General features: G+C 47.9%; 2 protein-coding genes across 2 annotated transcripts; both read left to right on the top strand.

Moving 5' to 3' along the window:
- Positions 1 to 117: 117 nt before the first annotated feature.
- Positions 118 to 13569, top strand: WDR5 (WD repeat domain 5). Its single transcript, XM_080561677.1, has 14 exons — positions 118 to 319; positions 2412 to 2602; positions 3438 to 3546; positions 4880 to 4953; positions 5893 to 5982; positions 6676 to 6765; positions 7140 to 7223; positions 8292 to 8347; positions 8448 to 8494; positions 9294 to 9369; positions 10058 to 10091; positions 10587 to 10661; positions 11411 to 11498; positions 12494 to 13569. Exons 2-14 carry the CDS (start codon positions 2522 to 2524, stop codon positions 12592 to 12594), a joined length of 1005 nt encoding a protein of 334 aa, XP_080417803.1. The 5' UTR covers positions 118 to 319; positions 2412 to 2521; the 3' UTR covers positions 12595 to 13569.
- Positions 13570 to 16895: 3326 nt separating this feature from the next.
- LOC308180313 (uncharacterized protein) lies at positions 16896 to 19676 on the top strand. The gene is made up of 3 exons (XM_080561684.1): positions 16896 to 17940; positions 19127 to 19267; positions 19355 to 19676. The coding sequence occupies exons 1-3, from the start codon at positions 17865 to 17867 to the stop codon at positions 19540 to 19542; spliced, it is 405 nt and encodes a 134-aa protein (XP_080417810.1). The 5' UTR covers positions 16896 to 17864; the 3' UTR covers positions 19543 to 19676.
- Positions 19677 to 19770: the final 94 nt, after the last annotated feature.

Genomic DNA, 19770 nt, shown 5'->3' with positions numbered 1-19770 from the left:
CTGCCCCTTTAAGGCGCTCCCCGCCCCTTTTTGGCCCTCGGGCCCCTCCGTAGCGCTCCCGGGAGAGAGCGGCATTGTGCAGCCTTTGGCCCGCACCGCGCATGCGCCCTCCCGCCTTCCCCCGCCTGGCGGCCCCGGAGCCGCCGCCGCTGCCGCCGCCGCCGCCGCGTCCTCCCCCCCCCCTCCCCTCCCTCCTCCCCTCCCCACCCCCCCTCCCTCCGCGGCCGCGCCCCCGCCTCTGCGCCCAGGAGGAGGAGGAGGAGGCGGCGGCGGCCCCCGGCCCCCAGCCCCCAGCCCCCGGCTCCTTCCCCGGCCCCCGGTAAGTCACCGCGGGGCTGGGAGGGGGGGGGGCCCGGCTCCCGGCTCCAGGCTCCCCTCAGCGCCCGGCCGGGCCCCCTCAGGCAGCGCGCGCGCGGCGCCCCCTCCCCCCCCCCCCCCCCCGCCCCCTTCCCGCCGCCTTCTCCACACGGCGCGGGGCGCGCGACCCCTCCCCGGCCGCGGCGCGCGCTGGGGGCGGTGCGCGCGCGTGCATGCGGGGGGCGCGCCGCAGCCGTGCATGCTTGCACCCCTGCATGCTCGCATGTGCGTGTGCTTGCAGCTGTGCGCGCTTGCATGTGCGCGCGGCTGCAGCGCTGCGTGCTTGCATGTGGGCGTGTGCTCGTAGCCGCGCGCGTGCATGCAGCGCTGCATGGTTGTGTCCGTGCTTGTAGCTGTGAGTGCTTGCATGGGGGGGTGTGCTCGCAGCAGTGCATGCCTGCTCGCATGTGCTTGCAGACGTCCATGTGCTTTTAGTTGTGTGTGCATGCAGCCATGCATGTGTGTGCATGCGTGTGCGTGCAGCCATGCATGTGTGTTTGCATGCGTGTGCTTGCAGCCGTGCATGCTTATATGCATGCATGTGCTTGGAGACATACTGTGTTTCTGTGCATGCGCTTCCAGCCATGCGTGCTTACATGTGTACGTGTACTTGGAGCCATACTATGCTTGTTTGCAGCTATGCATGCTTTGCAGCTGTGTCTGCTTACATGTGTACATGTACTCGGAGCCATACCATGCTCTTGTACGTGTGCTTGCAGCCATACGTGCTTGTATGCATGTGCATGCCTGTGTGTGTGCACACGCCTCCATTTGCTTGCCTCTGTGTGTGCACACGTGTGTGGCTGTGTGTTCATGCACTTTTGCGTGCCTCTGGATGGTTCCTCCTGCCCCCCAAAAAGTTTGGGCTCTCCCACAGAACTTCCCCTGGGCACGATGGGGAGCAGCGAGGCGAGGGCAGGTGGGTGGGGAAGGAGGGCTTGTTGCCCGCTGCTCATCACCCCGCTGGAAGCCCTCGCGCTGGGCAGCGGGTGCCGCCGAGGTGCTGCGTTTAGTGCGAGATGCTGTGGCGCAGGGAGAAGCCCTCCCTGGGACGGAGCTGAGCGCTGGCAGCAGGATGCGTGCTCGCTCAAGTCCCCGGATTAGTTCCAGATGAAAAGAATGTGATCTGCATTAGAAAACTTAAATCACGGGTAGCAACAATGAGAAGTCTATCCACGCTGCGGAGGGCGCTTATTAAAGCAGGCAGGCAACTGGTAGCACTTTGCCCTGTTCCCTCCCATCCCCTCCCAAGAAGGAGTTGCTTAAAATACCAGTAGTTGCTGGAAGAGCAAATGATTTGGCTCTCAAATCTGCTGCCACCAGCAAAAAGAATGGTAGTTGTGGTGGGACGTTGCGAATGTACTTTAAAGACAAATCCTTACGGTGTGAGCTGGAGGTTCCTCGGGTGCAAGGCTAAAATGTAGCTGAGAGATTGTTCCCTCGGCAGCATCGGCCCCGACTACAGAGCGCTGGCGCTGCGCTTTATCAGGTTCTGTTACAGAAAGCGAGTCTGCTGAGGCTAACACAAGGCTGGCTTTCAGTCAGGTGAAACGCTCAGACAGAGAAAGGTATGATGTGATGCTCAGGCCATTTAGGGGAGAAATATGAGACTGAAATACTTGAATTAGGAGATGAAAGGATCCTGGTGGGATTTTAAGCTTTGGAAATGCCTTTTCTACAAACCATTGTATTTGCTGTGCTATGCAAGTACTTCTTACAAGTATTTTGGGGAATATGATATGAAACATCCCACTGCACCTAAACGCTGTTCTGCTTTATTTCTAATGATTTCTGCTTGGAACAGAGCAGAGCGAAAAGTGCTGTCCAAGAAGTAATAAAAGGCCACGAGTTGGACTCTTGGTCTTGCACGTTAATAGACCTGAAGGCATAAAATACTGCTGTGTTGCTGAAAAGATATACATATCTATACGAAAGATTATAGATAAGTTTTTTCATGCTGTTTTCTGGAAATCTGCAGTTAGGCTGACCTCATTCTTTTAGCTGCTGACGATCTTTCTTTGACAGCTATTGAGAATATTTTGTTTTTCTTCCAGGTTTTCATTACCGGTGCGGTTCTGCTCTCTGTGGCAAGGGCCGCCTTTTGAAGCAGCACATTCATTCTCCCCTTCAAGCACCGTAAGTCTCATTTGCCAGCTTCAGAACCATGGCAACAGAAGAAAAGAAGCCAGATGCAGAATCCACCAAAACACAATCTACTCCTTCCTCCTCAACCAATCAGAGCAAGGTGTGTGTGGGGCCGAACAATGTCCGTGTAAACGCACATGGCAACTACCTGCGCGTTCGCCAGGCAAACCAGAATTAGAGGATTGAATCAAACGTAGATTAAGAACTTCTCGAGATGTCCGCTTCTGCTGTTGTCTGGAGGTGAAAACGTGCTGAGGATCGTATGGGTAAAGCAGGTGGATAAAAACAGGCTCTTCTGTAGCGCTAGGTTTTGTTGGTTTAAGTTCTTGCTAAGGAAATATTTCTTGTCGCTTTGAGCGTTAAAAGCTCAGGTGGTTTGTATTTTCCAAAGGCCTAGAGGTGACTGTAGAGCTGGTGAGTGTGTGGTCTTAGTTGCAAAACGGGAAAGCAGTCATTAGTCAGATTCTTTGAAGCCTTGCAGATGCTGAAAGAAGATGCTGCTGTCTAACCATGAAGCCTTCACAAATGGTGAAATAGTGGAAAAAAATGGGATTTTGGGGTTCTGGAGGAGTTGACCTGTGGTTTGATTTTCAACAAAGAACAGAACTACAAATGTTCAATGGTACTACACAGATCGGTACCAAGGGTTTTATTTTAATCTGCCAAGCACTTTATGCTTGGACCGTTGGATTCTTCTCATCTGTTTGTTCCTGGCTTGGGTGGAATTCTTATCAAGGTTGAGTTGGTGGTGCACGTGGGCAGTAAGGCACCGCAGACTCCTGACAGCATGTTTTTTTTTTTTGAATTTGGAGAGGGGAAAAAAAATGTAAACAGTAGAATCTCTGTTATGGTGAATACTCATGCAGTCCATTACTGTGTGCTGTGAAACTCTGCTGGGAGTTGATTAACCTCATTCATACGTATTTTTCTTTCAGCCCGCGCCAGTAAAACCAAATTATGCTCTAAAGTTCACATTAGCAGGACACACAAAGGCAGTCTCGTCGGTGAAGTTTAGTCCTAACGGAGAGTGGCTAGCCAGTTCCTGTAAGTACTGCTTTCTTATTACCTTGTTGAAAACGTGCATGTTTGGGCCTTGGAGAGCTACCTGTCTTTACCGTTACCCTCATCAGATGGAAGAGGGATGTAGTGTCGTTGTTCTTCCGAAAAGGAGCAATCCCAAAGCTGGCAGTCTTTGGGATGATTTACTTCTCAGCTTTTAAGTTCTGTCACTTTGGACGTTGGATCTTGCAGGTGTTGCCAGATCAGAGTCCTCTCCCGTTCAGCTTTCTTTTCCGAGCAAGTGGGCAAAAGCGAGCACAGGATTCTCTCCCCTGTGCATTTCTGTATCGCTCAAGTTCTAGCTTAAGCTTTTGAATTTGAATTGAGCTTTGTGTGTAGTACCTGCAGGCAAAAGCTTAGCTCTGGGAGCTGAGGAAGGTAGCTTTGCACTACCGGACTGGATTGTAGTGTGGCATGAAGGACTGGCCATGTGTTGCTGTCCGCTGTGCCTGTGGTGTTCAGTGAGTCAGAGCCTTTGATTATCCCCATGAAATGTGCAGAAGATGTTATTATATATAGTGTTTCACTACTTGCTCTCTTAGGTGGTAGATCAAGTTCTCTCCCTGACTGCTTTGGTATTTCTTTTAATTTTTTTGGTGGTTAATGTTGCTTGACAGCTTTTCCTTTGAAAATGTGTTTACATAAACCCTCGGTGAGGATCCATATATATGGGAAGGGCAATTAAAAAGAACAATGTTGAATCCGACGCTGAGGGCCAGTCAAACAACTTCCAGACATGGGAATGACTTAGGTCTTTGGCTTAACTGCAGATTGCCTTTATAAGGCCAGCACGCCGTGTATAAATCCTTTTTGTGTCCAAGTATCCTTACGAAAGACCCTTTCCCCCACCCCAAGGTTTTCCAACCTCTACCTCTGGCAAATATCAACCTTTTTCTCTGGCCTGTTCTGCGAGTTAAAACGGATAATATGTTTGGGTTTTTGCAGACATTAATTCAGTCCAGGTAGTGATGTCACTTGTGTTCTTTCTGGGCAAAAGCGTTTCAGCGTTTCTCGTGGAACAGGACTACTCTTACCGCTGGCTATCTGAAACAAAAGTAGAAACCCAAGTTGTCATCAGAGAGACTGAAGTAGCTGGAGACTCTGCGCATTCCAGGCAGTTTATGTAATCTCAGCTGCTGCAGCGTGGCGCGTACGAAACCGTTCTTCACCAGTTACACACTGCCTCATCCACTAGCGTCTGCCTGGGGAGGGAAAACTACTCACTGTTTGCAGGGACGTGGTTAATTTCTCGCCATCTAGAAAGGACAGATGCATCTGTCGGTGCTGTTAGTCTCTTAACCGGTACGTTCTTTTCCAGCTGCTGACAAGCTCATTAAAATTTGGGGAGCGTATGACGGCAAGTTTGAAAAAACAATATCCGGTCATAAACTGGTGAGTATGAGGAGATCACTGTGCGCTTGAGTATGAATTTACTTGTAAGGAATTGACTTTGCTTTGTTTTTCACGTCCAGAGTTTTCCATTCGTGATTAGTTTGCCTTGTGTAGAGGGCTTGTTCTTTAGCCTCGTTTTGTACGTCTTTGTTTATACAGTCCTGTGCAGTATCCTGGGACTGGAATTGCTGAGGTGATGCCAGGTCAAGCTGGAAATAAGAGTGCAGAGTGATAATGAAGAACCTGCACGCACACTGCCCAGCCATCTTCTTGAGTCCCTCCATTTCGGGAACACTGACCTCCTACAAGGGGCAGCGTATTCTTGGGTGAAAATCCCTGTAAGCTGTAACACTCTGTCCTGTTCCTTCTTTCCTTTGTATCTGGAGCAGAATGGCTTGCCTTTTAAGGAGATTGAATTTTCTTGTGGCTTTGCCTACATAAACACAACACTTACTCATTCTCCAAAGTTCTAAAGAAAACACAAATTCCCAAACCCTCCGGTTTTGTTTCCCAAAGTTTCTTATGTGCTGAAGTTTCAGAAGCAAAGATGAAGATTCACCAAAAGAAAAGCCAGTAGAATCTTGTTGTTCTCCAGCCCTTAGGGACTCAGACCAGAAAGAGCAAGCCATTTGTCATCATGAGAAACCACTTATTCAGATTAGTTTGTGTAGCATACTGTTTATGAATTCCAAGAAAGGGTGTTGTTGGCCACAGTAAGTGCTATGTGAACAAGCTGTTGATGTTTTTGGAGCGTATGGCTCAGCCTAAAATGAGCCAATGTCAAAGGAGCCGTATCCCAGTCAGATCAATGAATTCCCAGCTCCCAGTGCTGACTTTTCTTTCAAGCTTCAGCTGTGACTATAATATGCAGCCTGTGTTTTCCATTTGCATGTGTCAGTGGGCAAACAGCGCTCAGAGGATTGTTTTCCTTTGTTTTAGGGTATCTCTGATGTTGCTTGGTCATCAGATTCCAACCTTCTTGTCTCTGCCTCTGATGATAAAACTCTCAAAATATGGGATGTAAGCTCGGTAAGGACAAACTATTATTTACCTACCTCCTCCCCAGCATTGCCATCGTAAATCAAGCTCTTCTGGGAGATGAGCTTGATGTGCTATGATGAGAGAAGGTAGAGTTTTAAGCACTGATCCTCTTTAGGTAATAGCTCCTACTTTCCTGCTTAAAACGAGCAGCTGGCTGAATGGGCTGGGATGAGTGTGATGATGGGCTGGGATGAGTGAGTTATGCCGCATGCTTTTGGAAAGAGGGGGATGCTCACGGGTACCATGAGGAGTCTGGTTTTCTTCTGAGAGTGCTAAAGTCTTACAGTGGCAATGCAGTAGCAGGCTTTGTTTCTGAAAGCAGCCTCTCAGATTGAACTTTTTTGTAACTTCTCATCATAGGCTCACTTCTCCTTGCTTCTTTCCCCCTTTCTTTTCCGCAGTTATGCTGAAAACTGGGTAAATTGGTTTAATTTTGATTAGATATGTTAAACTGCTTGGTTTTCTCTCATTGCCCAGAGGGATTGAAATTTGGCTGCGTGCACTGAAAAAAGTCTTTCTTTTCTATTGTTTTCTTGTAGCTGGTCCTCTGCCCATCTAAGTCTAGGGTTAGAGATGGTTTCTTTGTGCTGCATGGTTATTAACCTTCATGCAGCTTATCTGAATGCATGTATGGCTGTAGAGGATGCTATATATTTAATTCTGTTATAAATATTATTTCAGGGTAAGTGCTTAAAGACGCTGAAGGGGCACAGTAACTACGTTTTCTGCTGCAACTTCAACCCTCAGTCAAACCTCATCGTTTCTGGATCAGTAAGTGATTTTTTTTTCCTTAGTGCACAGCAGTTGCTGCACACCCCTCGTTTCAATTTTGTCTTCCCCCACAAATGCAACTTGTAATTGGGTGAGCTGTGCAGTGTTACTGCTGTCCTTACTCAGGGACACGGTCTAGCCTTTAGCCCATCCTCAACATGCAGTTTTCCTTGCATGTGGAGGAAGAGTTGAAGGGAACTGTGCTCCCTGTCTGTTATTGCTACCCTGTGTAGTGCTTGTGCCCTGGCCTTTCTAACGAGGCTGCAGTGCAACTGGAGGACGACGTGTGTCTAGACTTGCATCAAGTTATAACATCTTGTATGCCACAAATAGGTGTATCACTAAACCACCTTGTGCATTTCTTCAATCTTCAGTTTGACGAAAGCGTGAGGATATGGGATGTGAAAACAGGGAAGTGCCTCAAGACATTGCCTGCTCATTCTGACCCAGTTTCAGCTGTAAGTCCTTTCTGATAAACATGCTCATGTGCTTTGTTCAGGGCAGCTCCTCTCCTACCTCTGTTGGTGGAAGAGTGGGATTGTGCTCTCATTCTTATTATGAACCCTTATACAGCGTCGTGGATGGGCTGCGGTTGGTTTGCAGATGGTCGTTGCTCAAGGAGAACAAAATGAGGAGTGTTACATGTGAGGCTTACATGGTTTTCTGTCTTGGGTGCTAATGTGGGGAGCAGTGAATAGTGGTGTGCCGATATGCAGGGGTACAGACTGCTTGTCACTTGAGGGTCGGAGAACAGCCTGGAACCGCCGTGTGTCTGCTTGCTTCTTCCAAACTAGTGCTATGGTTCAGACCAGGGTAGTTCCGTAGTACACTCTATTTCCAATCTTGGTAATTTAAATAGTTTAAAGTAACTTGGAATACAGCAGTATCTAATAAAATGAAGGAAAAAACAGAAGGTGTTTAACTCTTAATGTTGTTGAAGTGAAGGAAACACTAAAAGAATTTTGAGCCTCAGATGTGTTAAAACATGGCTGTTGGAATGCGATTGGTACAACTGTTCTGCCTTGCCTGGATTTCACACTTGAAAATGTACATTAACAGTAATTATTCTTTTAAATAGTATTTTGAGGTATAACTGAAGGGAATAAATTGACCTCAAAACATATTTGGTTACGTAAGAGGTTAAGGTCCATGTCCTTTAAAATTTTAAGGTGCCACCCCAGGTTAGACACTACTGTTATTTGAGCAGCTAATGCTGTGTTCATGTTAAGGTGCTGCTCTTAGCTTCCGAGGAAACGTATATTCCAGTTCCTGATCCATGAATAAACAGCTGTAGTTAACTCCCATTTCCATTTATGCCAGGCAGACTCGGGGGTGGTGGGGATCTCGTTTTGATTGTGTTACCCATCTAAATTCATACCTATGGTTTTGATATCATACTGACTCTCTGCTTCTATCCATATGAATTAAACTGTTAGTGTCGGAAGATGAATACTTTCAGTGAAGCTTAAAACATTGATTTTTACAAACATAAGTAAAGTTTTTTTCCCCCTTCTGTAATATTACAGGTGCATTTTAATCGTGATGGATCCCTGATAGTGTCAAGTAGCTATGACGGACTCTGGTAAGTAGTTTTTTCTTGTCTGCTGCAACCTTTAAAGCTGTTGCATGTTAAAAAAAAATAAAATCTCATATTGGTAGTAATGAGTCTTGTGTTTTTATAGTCGAATCTGGGATACAGCATCAGGACAGTGCTTGAAAACACTGATTGGTAAGTAGAAGGCTTTTTGTTTGTGCTCCATTCTTAGCTGTTTAGCTGCAATACAGCTATTCTGCATCATTGCTGTGAACAGTGACTTCCTTAACCCCTATTTTTCAGGCTTCCTACCATTCCATTAGTACGCCGTTGTCCTCCTAGCTATTACAATAAGAGGAACTATCACATCTATGGAAACTTGCTTAAGCTTCGAGTGTTACATAGTATAGCTGCAGGATAAATGAGTTTTTCAAAGTTTTCTACCATTCAGGTGGTTGCTGTGCGGCAGTTCAAAACTGTAACAAAGTTGTTCATGCTGTTGGATGTGATGGAAACAGTCCGTGACTGCATGAGCTGCCTGCTTTTATTGGTGATGGTTGTTAGCATGAGGCATCTTGTGAACAAAGATAATAAAAGAAAGCTACCTGTTGGGCATATGTTCCCTGGTCTTTCATATTCTTATAAAGCATTATATAGACAAGTTACATGGCACTGCAAATTAGCAGCATATGCTCTTAATGTAATGGTTTTTAAAAGGTATAGATATACTTCTGCTCTGTAAGTGCTGATGCAAAGAAGGAAAATTCAGTTACAAAGGGTTATTTAAAATGTTTGTGAGCAAAATATCATTTTCTTGAAATACTGAAAACAATCACTTTCTTATATCTGTATTTCTTGAAGAACCGAGGGATAACAAAACTGAAAGCTTGTTTCAGTGAGACAACTAACAACAGATTATTGTCAAAAGAAATTCTCTGCCAATGAAGCAATGCAACTGTGCGCTGGTTAATAATTACTTTTATTTTCACTGTAGATGATGATAACCCTCCAGTGTCTTTTGTGAAATTCTCCCCAAATGGCAAATACATACTAGCTGCAACTTTGGACAAGTAGGTATTTAAAAAAAATCCACAAGCTTTGAAGTGTTCACGAATATCAGATAAAACTTTATTTTGCTGCTGTTTAGCTGTCACAGTAACGATGTTACACAACTTCATACATACTATAAACCTTAGAAAATCTGTGAGGTGTTGTACGTTGTCACAGGCAGAGCTTCTGTTTTTAAAGCCTTGGCACTGCTTAATGACTGCAAGGCCTGTTCATTCCTCCTAGTGTACCTTTTGAAACCTCAGCATTCTCTTGCACTAATCATACGATTCTCTTGTAACATCAAGAGACAAAATCTAGCCTATAAAAGGGTGCAATATGAAAACAACTTTTTGTGTAAGGCGTAAGAGCAGTGCAGGTGTGCTTATTGTATTAATGATTCACCTGGAGAACTTCTATGCAGTGTCTAAGAAGGGATTAGTTGGTCTGTCATCTCCATTCACAGACAGTAATGGTGCTGTTGCTTTCATGAGACCTACCCTTGCTGTGTTGGGTGGCTGGTAGCTTGTCTGTCTGAGCATCTGTGCATAGAATTTCACGACTGTAGCCTGCCTTTTTCAGCTAGTCAATGAAAAGCCAGGCTAAAGTGCCCCATCTAAGCTCTGCTATGGAGAAACTTTCTGCTACTAGGAAATTGTCTGGTGAAAAAACTGCAAGAACTAATCTTTGCTTTTTTTTTGTGTTTTGTAGCACTCTTAAACTTTGGGACTACAGCAAAGGAAAGGTAAGAACAGTCCTGTCTTGCTGTGTAGACTTATCTAAATTTATTGGAGAATCTGGATTTCATTTGCTTTTTAACCTCTCTTAACATTTTACGAATATTATAGAAAAAAGTGTTAGTAACCCTTTATCAAGGAAGACTAAAGATGCCTTTGAAAAAAAATTGTTTATGCTCCTGTATAGGCCCAAGACACTGAATACAGTTTTTTTATATATATGTATATATATACGTATATATATGTATTTTTTTTCTCTTTTAAACATTAAATTGTTGTTGTTTTTCTTGGTGGGAAATGACAAATTTATTTATTTTTCCTCCTATCCTCAAAATTAGTGTTCTAGGACAGCAATGCCCTATGCATCCTCTAGATAAGTGAGTTGGCAGAGAGGGAAACCCAGACAGATATATTTATAGCTTGATCTGACAAGAGAGTTTGTCCTTGGCTGTGAGAAAGCTACTTCCCAACAATGCTTATGCCTTGTGGCTCTTCACTTTCAGTGCCTGAAGACATACACAGGACACAAAAACGAAAAGTACTGCATATTTGCAAATTTCTCCGTTACCGGTGGAAAGGTTAGTGTTTATTTGGACTTTTTTTTTTTTTTAACTGCTGTGCAGTTTTTACTGGTTTTCTCCATGGGCATGCCAGCATGATGCGAGTGTCTCATTCTGTAATTTGATTCCAAAACATCTCTATCATCTTGTTGAAAACTGGTTTTTGTCTGGAAGAGGAGGAAAAAATACTCAGTTCAGTAGAGGCCATGCCAATGAACTAGCAACGGTAAAATTTTGTAGAAGCGCAGCAGTAATTTGGGGATGGAAACCTCCCTTAGCAGATCCTTGTTTGGGGGTGCAGTGGGAGAAGGAGCTGTCCTGGGAAGCTCCATCTACCTCTGAGTGCCTGTGGTGTCTGTCCTTGGGTGGTCCTGCTGCCTCGTGGCCAGGCTCCCTCCGCTGCAGCAGGAGAGGACGTTCCCAAGTGGGGAGCAGCTGGGTGTGTATCGGTTAGCGGTACAGCAGGCAGCCGTCCGAGGATACGATGGTGTGCTCTGGTTGAGATGGCGGAGCACATCAGCAGAGGTTAAATCCTAACACGGAAGGACTTCAGCATCTTTTGGTTGTTTAGTTTTCCTCCTCTGGCATACAGAGGGTGTAACAAAACTTTCTGCTGCCTGTATGCACTGAATAGAGGCTGAGACAGAACAAACGACATCAGATAGTCATGTAAGTTCCTTATAATATCATAATAAAGTGTTACTGAGTACTAGTTGTTAGATATAGATGACGAGAGAGATTAAAATAACTTTCCTCTGCCCCTCCAGTGGATTGTGTCCGGTTCAGAAGACAACCTGGTTTATATTTGGAACCTTCAGACAAAAGAGATTGTACAGAAATTACAAGGGCACACAGGTAAGGAAGAGGATTTTGTTTTTATTGATAGAATATCCTTCATGTCAGGTTGTAATGAGGGCTTAGCTTTAGCATTTTCTCACTGATGTTTAGTTCTGGCTGTCAGACCCATAGATTCTCGACCAGCTGAAGCTTAATTGAGCCATCAGTGTTCACTCCTTTTCACGAAGGCTTTTTAACGGTCGTTGCAAATGTGTACTTTTTCACTAAGAATTTTGACATCAGCTTGGAAAGATGTCTTTTTGAGTTCAGAGCTGGTCAAGATATTTAGGCAACTCATAATAGTAATGAGTTTGGATTGCTCTGAACACCTAAAGCTGTAACTCTTGGAAGGATAAGAACTAATACGGTCCTGCCGTTTGTGTGTTTGTACACCTACTTCTTGAAGGTGAGGTTTAGCATGTATTGAGAGGTCAGCTGATAGGTACTTCAGTCCGAATCCCTGAAGAGACCATTCCCACTGCACTCACTAGGAGGAATTGTGCTGTGAAACGTAAGCATGCTTATTCCTCTGCAGGACCGTCGGTTTAGACTGTACCTTGGGGCAGTGGCAGCAAGCTTTCGTTTTTCAGATTAGGGCAAGACTCTGAAGACTAAGTGGTGTATCTAGCTGGCAATACCATACCTGCAAGGAAGGGTACCGAGCAGGGTTTTTATTAGCTGTGTCCTGATGTAATTGCCAAGAGCTTTGCCATGAGGTAGGCAAGAACGAGAATCTAGAGATTCTTTCATTTTGTAGCCTGACAAATACTCCCTGACTACTGCTCTCAAGTTGAGCCTGCCTATGGGATGCTTTTTTGTTAGCAAATATTTCTTCTCCCATATACGGAGTGAATGTTGGAAAACTTTTCTTAATTCTGTTACAAGGAAATAGTAACTGGTCTACGCTGTTTTCAGATGTAGCAACAATACATGTTACTTTCCAGAAATGTGCTATGAGCCTGATTTCATTGCTGTAAATAATGATGTTTGTATTTCTCTTTCTTTTTGCATAGATGTTGTAATCTCAACAGCTTGTCACCCAACAGAAAACATCATTGCATCAGCAGCACTAGAAAACGACAAAACAATTAAACTGTGGAAGAGTGACTGTTAAACGTTCCAGTATCACTTTAGAGACTGTCAGGAAAAATTGTTTTTAAAAAAATATTAAAAAACCACATGAGAATAATAAATCCAGTTTGGCAGGAAACCTGAAGAATATTTGATAAAGTGGTTTCTGTTAGTCTTGGCCCAAAGAAAACGTCTTAGCTCTTTGCTAGAACAGGGCAACGTGGTGGAAAAAAAAAAAAAGATGCAGTGTCTCCTTTTCTTGCCTAATCTTTTGGCAGACAAATGGATCGTTCTGACATCGTTAGAAGTGTCAGCTTGTATTGGACACCCCAAAGATGCTTTACTTTCTGGTGGCATTACTTCTAGGCGCTGTTGCTGCTTAAGGAAGAGCTGCCAGTCTGCTTTCTAACAGTAAGTTAAGTCACGAGCCTAGAGATGCGTGGATTTTTTTTTGAAATGTCTGACTTTTTTATTTTTTCAGAATGTAGATTCTAGTCTTGAAAGTTTCTGTATTGTTTTAACTAGGAGTACTGCATCTTTAAAGGTGCTTCATTTTAAACACTCAGCTCAAACTTTGTGACCAAATGAAACCATGCAGTTCCAGATTTCCCCCTCCCCTTCCTGCCCCACTGACTTTGACTGCTGTGGTGAAGATCTCTTACCTTCTGTATAGTTGCTTACCTCTTGTTAAGTGTGTTTCATAGATGCTGTTCTAGAGCAGTTACAAATCTTCTGTTAATCATTAAAATTAATTCTGCTTGTAGTTATTCTGAGCATATTTTTTTTCTTCTTCTGGATAAAAGCGAGCTCACGGAACACTGTAAAGTTATTTCAATGTAAAAAGAAACCCAGACTTTTGTATTTTGAAAATCCATCGTATGAAGCTGTATTGATAATGGCATGACTCTGTATCTATTTCAGCATTGGTATTTCTTTCCCCTTTTGTCATACCCATGTGGTATTTACACATCCAAACAAGTTCCATATGCCATAATAAAAAGGTGGGATTTTATGTGTATGCTTGTGGTAAGAGTGTACTAATGTGAAGTGTCTGTATCCAAAGCAGCCTCCCTTTAAAAACTGGTTTAAGAGGAAGTATTTCTGTAGAAGCCCTGCTGAGTGAGTAGGGGAGAGGGAGAAGGGAGAAGAAACAGCCATGCTTACATCTGTTCTGATGAAAGAGGAGCATTTGTTGAAAGAAAGTAAGAGGGTTGAACTGAAGGTGTCCTCCCCTGAGGCAACATTAGTACAAACCCTCAGAGGGCCCTTTAGCTAAGGGGAAAGGAATTCTGCTGCCCTCTCCACGCGGAGTGGGCAGGGCAGGCTGCATGATGATACAGCTTTTGCTGGTTAACTGTGCTTATGTGCTTAAAATTTAGCTTTTGCCGGTTAACTGTGCACAAGCTTTACTTTGCCTCGAGGGTTCTGCTGTAAGGGGTTTTCATATATTTATTTTTGCTATCAGCCGTGTGCTTCATAATAACTGAAAATCAATTGTAGTACAGACCTCTCCTGTAGTGGCTCTGGGATGTTTTGCCTCTCTACCATTAGAGAAGACAGCTGCAAGCCATGAGGTATAGTTTTGTTTTTAACATAGGGTTCATGCCGAGTTTGAGCACCAACAGCTATTAATAATCACATCCTTTGAGGCTTTTCATTACCCACAGGGAGGGCTGCTGCTGCTCTAGACTTAGAGAGCCTTGCTGCTGAAATAGTCCCATTTCTTTAAATAACTTTATGAAGGTTTTCAGCCTTTTTTACAGTCCAGCAGAACTTTTCAAGTGCAAGATGTGGCCGTGCTCCTTCACCAGTGCAGAGCAGTTGGTGTATTACACCTGTAGGCGTTTCCCCGTGGATTCAGCACTGCATGGTGTAGCAATTTGCGTGTAGCTATGTCTGGGGGGGCTTCGCTTGTCCCCCTGTGCTGCAGCACTCTGCCCGTGCAGGAGCCATCCCCATGCCTGCAGCTTGCTGCTGCTGCTCTCCTGCCCTGGCTCAGGTTGTGTTTCAAGCGGAGCAGCGGTGCTGGCATCAGCTCTGCCTCAACACTGCTGCACCCAGCCCAGCATGATGGTGGTCTGGGGGTCCAGGTTATTGCAAATCTAGCACAGGAGGCTTGGTGCAGGCTGCTGGGGGGCTGCAGCGCATCAAACCCTGCAGCAGGAAGGCACGGCACTGCCCTCTGCTCTGCAGGGCTGGGGGAAAAGATGATGGGCGAATGAGGAGAGTGCAGGGAGCAGCTCTGCCTGTGCTCCCCGAAAAAAAAAAAAATGGGAAAAACATGGTTAGATGCCACGAAGTAGGTGGCAGTGCCTTAACCGTATGCGTGTTGTACAGGCCACTGGGGCCTCTTCCATCCTTATCAAGGGGAGTGCTAACCTTCTCTCCTTTCATACAACACAGCGGTGCTGCTTACGCAGAGGCTATTTAAACCCCTGATGATAGCTCTACTTCGCGGACACGGTGAGGATAATTTCTTATTTCTTTTTCCCCCTTCTAGACGCCCCTATTTAATTCCAATGAGCAAAAATCATTTCTGACTCGTACAAGTTTTTAGAGCCCTGAAAACCCCGTGGAAACCCCACATATCGGCTCTTTTCCCAGCCTCCTTAATGTATTCATCACCACCAGCCAATCAGAGCGCAGGCGCGGAGCCTCTCCGCCTGCCCCCTGCCGGCGGTGGGCAGCCCGGCTTCCGCTGCGCTAATGGCGGCGGGAGGTGGGGGGGGGAGGCTCCGGGGACCGCGGGTTCGAATCCCGCCTCGGGCGGGCAGCAAGCGGCCACAGCCCGGCTTTTGGGAAGGGCGAAAGGGGCCGAGAATTGGGGTGCGGGGGCCGAGAATTGGGGTGCGGGGCCCGGGGCTGCGCCCAGCGCTGCTGCTCGGCCCCGCCGCTGCCCTGAGTCCTGGGCTGAGCCCTACAGCAGGACATGCTGGCGAACCCGCCTGGTCTGCGCGGGGCTGGGCCGTCCTGCTGGGCATCGCAAAGGTTTAAGCGAGAACATGAACGTGCCGGGGGATTTGCTGATCAAATCTTTCTCCGGCAGGGGAGGATGGCCGCTTCCCAACCCGTTCCCGGTGCCCCCGGGGCTGACAAATCTCTGAATTGCAGCAGAGCCAAGGGCACGTTAAAAGAACCGTACGCTGCTTCCAGGTGGGGAAGGGGTGGCAGGCTAGAAGAGCAGGGTTTTGTTTTATGTCTTTTGTTTTATTCCTGTAGAAGTCTTTGCCTCCTGCATCCCAAGGGAATACAACAAACAAACAAGCAAATCTGGCTACCCCAGCCTCAGCATCACCACCACCCGCCCTGGCAGCTGGGCCAGGCTGGGGTTACCAGTGGGTTACCAGTGGGTTACCAGTGGGTTACCAGCCCGGCTCCTTCCTCCAGCCCCTCCAACGCCGCATTCCCCGACTGGGGACCAGCCGCAGAGCCCCATCGTCCTGTTTCCCCCATCGCAACACATTGCCCGTCTCCCCACCCACTGCAACGCCACGTGCTGTCCCTCAGCCCCCCTGGCTCCATCTCGCTGCCCTGCAGGGGCTGCGTCGGAGCCCCCAGCTTTGCTGGATGAGGCCGCAGAGCCAGGTGCTGTGCCTGGGGCTGTGCGCGGCCCCAAACCCACCAGCTGCACGGGGCTGCTGCGTCGCTTCAGCATCGCTTCAGCATCGCTTCATCAGAGCCCGGGCCGCTCCTTGCACGCGAGCAGCCTCCCCTGCCAGACACCGATGAGTTTATTAAGGGATTAAAAGTTAGTCTCCCCTCCTTATTGAATGCTCTGATTTATGCGGGCGTTTAAATCAATCCCATTTCCTGCATTTTATCCCTTCTCCCCTAGGCTTTCAGGCTTTGCTGTGTGAGACATTTGCTATAATCACATTGTTTTGAGGCAAGCGAGACACCGTGGGTGGTTTAAGTGATTTGAATAAATGAGCTGCATTACTCAGGCACTTCTCCCAGGTGCTAATTGCCCCTCCTGATCTGTGGGTGCCCATACCTGAACAAGTTGGTGCTGCCTCCCAGTGAAATATTAACGAGCGTGCTGGCTAATGAAGACGCTATGGAGATGGGGTCTGAGCACCTGGCTGGCTGGGGCTTTTTTTGGCAGCAGAGGTGCCCACGGAGCTGGGGTCCTGCCACCAGCCTGGGCTGGGCTGCCCCAGGCAGGGATTTCCAGGTGCTAGCAGGCGGTTGCTGGATGCACTGCATAAGCAGCTTATTTTGTCATTTTAATTTTTTAATCCCATGCATTCAGTTGTGCTCTCTTATTAGTAAGCATTAGCTCTCTAAGTCCCATTAGCTCTGCTCAGAGCAGGGGTTTTGCTTGTGGGGATGCTGGTGGGGGAGCCAGCGGAGGTCTGGGGGCCTGATCCTGCATCCAGTGATGTCCGTGAGGCCCCACGTGGCTGTGAGGCTGATCCTGGCCTTGTAGGGCCATCAGGGCTCTTTGCGATCCTCTGCTGCACCCACAGACCCTACCCCAACCCCGAGCAGCCCTGGTCATGCTCCCCCCAGAGCTGATACGAGCCCAGCCTTGGCCCCGTTTGGCACCTCGCTGCCTTATGAGGAAATGATTTTCTTGTGTGCAAATGCATAGAGTACATCCAGACCCACCTCTGCCTCCATCAGGTTTTCCCTTTAACCCCAACAGCCACCCCCAGGGCTGTACTTCATTAAAGAATCCCGAGCCTTGGGTTTAAAATTAGTTGACGGCTTCTCTTTAATAAAAATATTCCTACCCTCTTTAAATAGCACAATATGTCACACAAAGCCAGTGGGTCTGCTTGTGAAGATGAGGCAGCTCAGAAAGGAGAAAGAGAGAGAAAAAAAAAGTAAAAACACATCTCCCCAAACCCCTTCTGCCTAATCCAACTGAATTAGAGGATTTTGAAGTGGATTTAAAACTAAATCTTGATTAGGGAGAATTTCTCTCCAAGAGCTGCTGCACGGTAGTATTAATGGGAAGCGATCGTGGACAGAGGAAATAGGACAGAAATAACCGAGGGTAGCACATACGCACTCACGTCTGTGCACGAACTGAAAGAATCAGAGAATTTCTCGGGAGGAAAAGGGAGAAATTAAGCACTGACATAACAAGACTCAGCGCCACGGGGCCAGCAGAGAAGCGGGGAGCGGCCAGATCTCTGCTACACCAACCGCATCTCCCTGCCTTCATTCGTCGGAGGGCTTCGCAGGAGAAAATCCAGGAGAAAAGTGAGGCTGGGGAGAGCAGGGAGGACAGGCAGTCCGTGCCTGCTCCCCACCAGCTGGGGTTCATCCTCTGAGCCCCGGGGGGGCTGCGGGGCCGACCCCCCCATGCTCTCAAGACACATGCCTGGAGGTGCCCATGGGATCCTCTCGCTGCTGACCGTGGCGTTCGTCCTCCCGGAGGGTAAGTGCTGATGTCCCCAGGGTGCGGAGTGTCCCCTGTGCGCTGTGCTCCTTCACGTCCTCCTCAGCCCCTGGTTGCTAAAGCGTGATTCGTTCTCAGGATGAATCTGGGGGTATTCCTGCCCCAAGCGGTGTAGCTGCGTGTTGCCTTGTCGGTGATTTTAGGAGAAGTCATCACGTTTTCTATAAAATGAGGGCACATGGGTAAGAAGTGTGGGCCAGGAGCCAGGATCCCTGGGGGCTCCCCTTCCCCAGTGACCCCCTTGCTGTGCCCAGGGGTGTGGGGACGCTCACACAGCTCCCCAAAAGGGTTTGGGAGCAAACGAGCAAGGGACGGGGAAGGGCTCCAGGTCATAACTAAGAGGCAGGGGGAAGGCAACAGCCAGAGGAAGCCTGCGGCATGATTTCTGTTGCTGTGGTTAATAAACATGTGTCTCAGGTACTGCGTTTGCCTTAAGCCCTGTGGATGATGTAGCTGAATATCCTCTGAATGCCTTTTATTTTTCTCTAAAGAAGTTGAGAAATGGTTTAATTCCCCTTCTGCTTTGGGGGGAGCCGTTCTCGGACACAGCCGCTGACCCTGCAGGGAAGGACTGAGCTGTCGCCAGCACAAGCAGGGCTCGGGGGGGACAAAGCACTGCCACTGCTGCGGGCTCACGGGCATTTGCTCTCAGCCACTCTGACTCTTTCTCTTCTGATTTCGGATTATTTTGCCTCCCTTGTAGACCCTGCGTTAAAAGCAGGGAGAAAACCAAACCAAAAATTAAATGATCCCTCTGGTGTGAGCGACTCCGGCACTGGCACAGCTGAAACTGGAGGATTTTGGAGAAACAGGCAAAAGCTGTTTCCGAGAGCGGCCGAGCCCAGGCTCGGTGGTGTCTGTGGTTTGGAGGCTTCACTTACTCTTTACAAACCTTGTTTCAGAGCTCCCTTGTTCCTGTGATTTGATCCCAGCTCAAATCTCCTGCTAATCTCTGATTTCGCACTGACCTCTAGCGGGAGCTGGTTCTGCGTTTTGGGGCCCACTGGGTAAACAAGTGGCGGGCAGGTTTGGTTTCTGACTCAGAGCTTAACGCAACCTGGCGAGGCAGGGAGTGCTGCAAATGCTTCTGTAGAGAACAGCCAGGAAGGAGTTGAAGTGTTTTCCCCTGGAAAAATCCAGCTGTGTTTCATATGCTCTCCTTTAGTGTCCGGGCTCCAGTGCTACGGCTGCAACATCATCGTTGGCACCAAGTACGTGGACATGGGGTGCTCGAACCCCGAAGTGATCACCTGCTCCCACTCCCACCAGGGCTTCAAACACCGGTTCTGCATTAAGACGGAGAGCGGTGAGTCTGCCCGGCTGTCTGCCCAAAGCAAACCCCGTAGCCTTGCAGCCTCCCTCCCTGATGCCCCGCGCTCTGCTTGCTTTGCAGTGGTCCTGGGCAGCCTGCTGACCAGCGGCTGTGCCACCTCCCGTCACTGCCAGCAGCAGGAGCTGCCGGGGGTCCGCATCCACTGCTGCGACACCGATCTCTGCAACGGCTCCCCCCGGCCGCCCCCCGGCCTCGACGGCGGCTGCCTCCTGCTGCCCTGCCTCCTGGCAGCCCTGCTCCTCTCCTGAGCCCCCCGCAGGGCCTGGGGTGGGGGTGTCTGAGCTTTGGAGGGGGCAGGAGGGGACGTGCGGCCATCCCTGCCCCTGCAGCGGTGCACGAAGCCCTCCTCGCCCCCCTCCTCAATAAAAGCCGATGAATGTTTTGCCCTGGAGAGGCCTCGGTGATGTCCCCGGAGATGGGGCTGCTTCCTGGGAGGAGGTGGGCTGGGACCCCCCCACCCTGCAGCCCCAGCACCA

The sequence above is a fragment of the Anser brachyrhynchus genome (assembly GCF_964034855.1).
Source record: "Anser brachyrhynchus genome assembly, chromosome: 19".
NCBI classification, from domain to species: domain Eukaryota; kingdom Metazoa; phylum Chordata; class Aves; order Anseriformes; family Anatidae; genus Anser; species Anser brachyrhynchus.
Note: the sequence above shows the minus strand (reverse complement) of the source record. Positions and strands in the feature narration are given on the sequence as shown.

What these genes read in the sequence shown, in the direction of transcription:
- LOC308180313 (XM_080561684.1), top strand. Translation starts at nt 17,865, where the DNA reads ATGCTCTCAAGACACATGCCTGGAGGTGCCCATGGGATCCTCTCGCTG. An exon ending in GGCGTTCGTCCTCCCGGAGG is followed by an intron (nt 17,941 to 19,126) that starts GTAAGTGCTGAT and finishes GCTCTCCTTTAG; the next exon opens with TGTCCGGGCTCCAGTGCTAC. An exon ending in CTGCATTAAGACGGAGAGCG is followed by an intron (nt 19,268 to 19,354) that starts GTGAGTCTGCCC and finishes CTTGCTTTGCAG; the next exon opens with TGGTCCTGGGCAGCCTGCTG.
- WDR5 (XM_080561677.1), top strand. Translation starts at nt 2,522, where the DNA reads ATGGCAACAGAAGAAAAGAAGCCAGATGCAGAATCCACCAAAACACAA. An exon ending in AGTAGCTATGACGGACTCTG is followed by an intron (nt 8,348 to 8,447) that starts GTAAGTAGTTTT and finishes GTGTTTTTATAG; the next exon opens with TCGAATCTGGGATACAGCAT. An exon ending in GTGCTTGAAAACACTGATTG is followed by an intron (nt 8,495 to 9,293) that starts GTAAGTAGAAGG and finishes TTTTCACTGTAG; the next exon opens with ATGATGATAACCCTCCAGTG.